This window comes from Triticum dicoccoides, chromosome 1B (assembly GCF_002162155.2).
Source record: "Triticum dicoccoides isolate Atlit2015 ecotype Zavitan chromosome 1B, WEW_v2.0, whole genome shotgun sequence".
Lineage (NCBI taxonomy): Eukaryota > Viridiplantae > Streptophyta > Magnoliopsida > Poales > Poaceae > Triticum > Triticum dicoccoides.
The window spans coordinates 50,845,720-50,851,391 of NC_041381.1; the positions used below are offsets into that span (position 1 = coordinate 50,845,720).

General features: G+C 53.4%; 1 protein-coding gene across 1 annotated transcript; it reads right to left on the reverse strand.

The window, feature by feature from the left end:
- Window positions 1–4,370: 4,370 nt before the first annotated feature.
- On the reverse strand, window positions 4,371–5,403 carry LOC119350102. The gene is made up of 3 exons (XM_037618100.1): window positions 4,894–5,403; window positions 4,504–4,804; window positions 4,371–4,414 (listed from the first exon to the last, which is right to left on the reverse strand). The coding sequence occupies exons 1-3, from the start codon at window positions 5,401–5,403 to the stop codon at window positions 4,371–4,373; spliced, it is 855 nt and encodes a 284-aa protein (XP_037473997.1).
- Between the last annotated feature and the right edge of the window lie 269 nt (window positions 5,404–5,672).

The following is a 5,672-nucleotide window of genomic DNA, read 5'->3' on the forward strand; positions in this document are numbered from 1 at the left end:
CCTCTCTTTCTTCCAAAGAGACCCCACTCTGGGAGATTTGGCCACTCCAAGAAATGCCTAGGTGCCCCTCGCATTTTGACAAACACCTTATGGGCATGTTCTATTTTGACATGATCTTTATTTTGCACTAAGGCCTTGCACCTCTGGGAAAACTAACTTGTCCACTAAGCCTCTAGATGACCTTGGCCTAGGTTTGTTAAACCCCAACCTCATCCGAGACCTATAGCATGTCCTAGCATTTCGTCGTGCACGTCCCGTGCGTGCTCTGGGCGCGCCCAGAGCGCGCGTTTTGCACGTGCCGCGACCGAACCGCCGCGTCTCGCCCCGCACCCACTCTGGCCCTTGGCCGACCGCAGCCAGCACGCCACGTCCCCTTCTGCACTCCGCGAGCACCGCAGCCCTCGCCACGTCTCCGGCAAGCCAGTAGCTAGCCGCCACTGCCGCCCGACATCCCCTGCACTGGTCGGCGCCGCCCGAGCCACTCCCGCTCGCCAGCTCGCCCATGGAGCAGTAACCGCTCGTCCGCTAGCTCCTGCCGCCATCCCCAACCCCGCCACTATGCCCTGCAAGCTACAGAACGGCGGTCGCCGACGAGCTCATCCACGGCCGCCACGAACCGACTAGGGAGCGCTATAAGAGGAAGCCCCTCGAGCCCCTCCGAGCACGCAAGCAGCCTCACACCGTCCCCCTAGTGCCCCGTTGCCATCAATTGAAGAGGAGAAGGCCATCTTCAACCTCTCCGGCCAGTTCGACTGCCGCCTCGTTCCGGTTCACCCCGGCACGACCAGGGCCTCCCCCACCCTTCCATCACCACCACTCGGCTCCACATCGTCTTGCGGAGCCGCCCAGACCCCAAACGACCATGGAGCATCACCCTAGCCCGAACCCCCAAATCCACCGAAGCTTTCCTCTGCCGCAGAGCTCACCGCCGGCGATTTCCTCCACCTCCGACGACCCTACGACCACCGGGAGGACCGCCGCTGATCCGCGGATCCATCTCCGTCCTCATCTCCCCACAAGGAACCTCCGTTCGCCGGCGACGGTCGCCGGAGTCCCGCCTCTGCTGGGGCAGAAGAAGCAGAGGGAGGGGAGACCAGTCAAACATGACTAGTGGGCCCCCTGGACCCACTGTCAGTGACTCCCCTCGCAGTCCACGCATGCTTAAGTGGAAACGTAATTCCAAAGTACGTGTTCGACGTGTACAATTCGAAACGTTTTCTTTTTCTGTTTTATTTTTAAAAACCAGTATATTGACTAAACTTTGACCGGCTATAACTTTTTAAATAAAACTCCAAATGTATTGATTCTTTTTCCTACCTCTCTCAAATTTAATCTAGTTTATTTTATGATATATTTGAAAAAAAAATTCCAAAACAACTTTTTGTGCTGTTTGAAATTGTGTGTTAATTCAAATATATTTTAAATAGGATTTTGAAGAGAGGAGAGAGCTTTCAAGAGTTTTGGAATGCACCTTGCCTCCCCACGACTTGAAGGCAAGCATTCTGAACCCTGGCATAATATTGTATGTGTTATTTGACGCGGTGACAACACCACCCTACACAAGCATACGTCATTTTATGCGATGATGTGTTCCTCCTCATGAGTGCATATTAATGATTTTCATGCTAGTGGAGTTGATATGGTTGTGATGGAAATCACCATTATATGCCTTTCATGCATACCGGAAGGGAAGCCGAGAAGGCCTCTGTCTTGGGTAGACACGGTCTTGCTCCTAGTCCTCTGTCGAGACGGTCGTGTCCGGTATGGCATGAGGGGGTATGTCGCGTAGTGTTCTACCTGTTGATTGAGGTATATATTGTTATGCTAATCATGCAGGGAATATTTAAACCTCCTGATTCGACCATAGATCGAGTCTTGTTCCGGTAAACCCCATACTTGTTTCGTGCTGCCAGTTGTCTTGTGGGTAAAGAGTACACTCTTTGCAGAGATTAAACCTATTCGAATAGCCGTGTCCATGGTTAAGGATTACAGTCTGGGATGGGTCAAGTGTCGGTCTTAGTGTCGGTCTTCGGAGGAGAAAACTGTTAAACCAGAACTGGGATCACGGCTTGAGACTTGTGATAATTATGATTAATATTTTGTTGTGGACTAACCCGTGATATTATTGGTATTATCGAATATCCCTGGGATGGTTCTACCTCCTGGATATTCACTGTGATTATTTATAAGCCCTTTATGTGGTGTCGCTGAGACGCCCGACTGTTGCATGCTTGTTATTTTTTTTATAAGCCCTTTATATGGTGTCGCTGAGACGCCCGACTGTGGCATGCTTGTTATTTATTTTTTTAAGCCCTTTATGTGGTGTCGCTGAGACGCCCGACTGTGGCATGCTTGTTATTTTTTTAAGCCCTTTATGTGGTGTCGCTGAGACGCCCGACTGTGGCATGCTTGTTATTTATTTTTATAAGCCCTTTATGTGGTGTCGCTCAGACGCCTGACTGAGGCATTTCTCTTGCTTACCAACCTTTCGAGGCGTGGCTTCAGACACCCGATCGGTGCATTTATTATTTATATGTCATTGCATATTCATAAATAACATGCTTGCATGCATCAGAGTTTTTATTATCTTTTGTGACTGACGTCATGAGCATAAAATATTTCAGAACATCGTTGTTATATTATACCCGTGTTCATAATGTTTGCGAGTATATTCAAAAGTACTCGTTGGCTTGTCCCTGGCTATTGTCTTGGCCAGATTTCTTACGCGGAAAGGAGCAACCGTGACGGCAGCCCCGGAACCTAAGCAATGGTGATAGCAGCCTCGCGAAGATAGGAGTTAGCCTGGTCAGCTGTTCCTGTGGGAAATGGAGTCCCATAGACGCTGATGATCCACAAACCGCTTTCGCCATCAACCACTAGAAACCATATTGTTGTACTCACAGGCCAGAATGGTCTTGTACTACATATTTTACATTTATGCTTGGAATTTCTGTATCAAGTTGGTGCCTCATCAGCTAACAGTAATCCTGGGGCTGGTGAGCACAAGGGCCATTTTCTGGAAATTAATACCCGGAAAAATCGGTCGCCACAGGGGGCGCCCCGACCGGCCAGGCGTCGAGGCAGACGGGCGGCCGGGCCGGCCAAGCGCCGAAGCGGGCAGGCAGGGCCGCTGGTGGAGCAGTGTCGCAGGCTGGCGGGGGTAGCTGGCGGACTTTTTCCTTCTCTCCTTTTTCTAGCCAACATAATTGTTTTTCTTTTTTTTCTTTTTTTTGCCGGCCGCTCTCTCTTTATCTTTTCTCTTTTCCAGCCCACGGAGCCGGCAGGAGCGGGACGCAACTGCTGCCGGCTGGCGGGACGGTGGTGGAGCGGTGCTTCATTCTACACATTGATGTCGGCGGATCTCGGCGGCGTGGCGCAGTGGAGACTTGGCGTCCGATGTGAGGCGATGGACTCGTGTGGGAGGACGACGCGGTCTGGCGTCCTGGTGGCGTCTATGGCAGAGAGGCCTAGCAAGGCTGATGCGTCGGTATCTACTCTGAAGATGGATCGGTGGAAGAGAGTGGTGACGGCCCTTGCAGCGTGCACATGTGGTGCCCACTGAGAGTGCGCCGTATCGGTGTGTAACCCAGTCCCGGCATTGTGGCTTGGATGGGGTACCCGGCTTTAGATGTTAGGTTTTGGTGCGATGTCTGTTTGATATTCGGCTCGGGCATTCGGCATCCCTTCTTCAAGGGGATAGTAGTAGCAACAAGTGTTGCCAAGATGGAGACTTCAAGCTTACTCATGTATTACTTTGTAAGATGCAGAGAGCAGGGTATATCCTCCTCTTCTAAAAAAAGGTAAAACATTTTTAGATCAATAATACTACACCTACGAAGACCTTACGTAACTTTTGCTTCCCTTTACTTAATCTTCCAAACTAATTATCTCAGCCCCCTGATTTTCACCGGGGTAGACCCCTTGCTCCTCTTACACATGAACATTTAATATACACAGTAGGAAGGAACTACTTTGTTTCCCATAAAAGACCATTTAAACGGATCTCTATGTATTTCTGGACAGTATTCATATCAAATACTACTATTTCCATGTAGCAGCATTGTACCCAAAAATCCTTATAGACCAGCAGCCAGATGCTAAAGATCAGAGCAAAATCACAAGGCAGATCACTGTCTATTCAGCGTCTTGAGCAACTTACTACTGAGTGTCAAAACCACGTACTACCCTGTTCTACAAGCATTCTCCCCGCCAACAGCTCTGACATTCCGATGTACACTAGCAGTTGCTCCAGCATAAGCTACTCTCCGAGCCGAAACGAATGAGAGAAACCAAACCACTTGATAATCCAGGTAGCGGTGAGAGAATCGAGCATGAACCCCTAACCATGTCGCTTCACCCCTGCATGATGTTCAATTCCGCGCATTGACGTTTGGGTACAGCAACGTGTTGTCCACTGGAATTCCATCAACATCGAGTAGTCAGTCCTGACAATTGGTGAGATTATCTATGAGCGCTCGATGAGGCTGAAGTATTGTTACGGACCTGGTGTGCCGTGGGTGATGACGACGATGTCGAGGCTGTCGTTGCCGATGGGCAGGTCGATGAGGAGAGGGGAGAGCTCGGCGTAGGCGCCGGCGCGGACGCAGAGCGTGGTGTGGAGCGCCGATCGGTTCTGGCCCAGCAGGTTGGCCAGCGTCAGCCGCAGCTGCATGAGGCTGTTGGTGCTGATCCGCACCGTCCTCCACCCTGTCTCGTCTATCTCCCCGTCCAGGCCGGCGCGGATGTACCGGACCTGCCGCGCCACCTCCTCCTCCGTCGGCGGGCGGCGCCGCCTCCGCATCGGCTGCACGTCGAATGGAACCGATCGATCACGAATTCACGATCAATCGCCATGCAAATATACAATGCGGGAATCGCGGGGGCAATGAGAACCTGTGGCGGTGGATCGAGGAGGGTAGGGCGGTCCAGGCGAAGGGGCACGACCTCGACGTCCCACTGCAGCATGGCGCTGGCGTCGTCCCCGGCGACGGTGACGGCCGTGCGCCAGCGGACGTACTTGCCGTTGGCACGGAGGTACCGGCCCCCGGCGCTGCGGATGACGAAGGAGCCCTCCCGCCGGATGGCCTGCCAGAGCATGCACCTCGGCGTGTTCGGGTGCGGCCGGGCCTGCTGCGCGGCCTGGACGCCGTGGCCGGGCCCCGTGGCGGCCTGCACGTCCGTGGCGAAGAGGTAGTGGCCGTAGGCGCCGCGGAGGAGGACGAAGGGCCCGCCCTCGGCGCCCTCCACCGCGCCCTCCATGGGCTGCACCGCCCACACCGTGTTGTGCGCGCCGCGCTGGCTGGACAGGCACACGCCGTGCCCGTCGTCGTCCGCCGCCATGTACTTGGTCCGCCGCACCCGGCACCGGAGCCGCACGAAGTGCACTTCGTCGAACACCTCCATCGGCCGGATCGGTCGATCCGGAGAGCGATGGATGCGGGGAGACTGGATCGGGGCTGGGTTTCTTGGTTCCTCGAGGAGGGAGACATGAGAATTAGTTTGTGGAGATGCATGGTTACGGGTGGCCGCGTGCGCTCCAGAGCGGGAGTGTGTGTTTGAAGCGGGCGTAGCACACCACGTAGGACCTCACTGGAGTTATCCAACACCTGCATGTCACTTGTTTAAACATTTCGATGCAAATTAAAGATAATGAATAAGGTGGGCTATCGTCA

Excerpts from the sequence above, each read along its gene's own strand:
- LOC119350102 (XM_037618100.1), bottom strand. The coding sequence starts at position 5,403 with ATGGAGGTGTTCGACGAAGTGCACTTCGTGCGGCTCCGGTGCCGGGTG. Across the intron at positions 4,805-4,893 it reads TCCTCGATCCACCGCCACAG|CCGATGCGGAGGCGGCGCCG; the intron begins GTTCTCATTGCC and ends TTCGACGTGCAG. Across the intron at positions 4,415-4,503 it reads CATCACCCACGGCACACCAG|TGGACAACACGTTGCTGTAC; the intron begins GTCCGTAACAAT and ends ATGGAATTCCAG.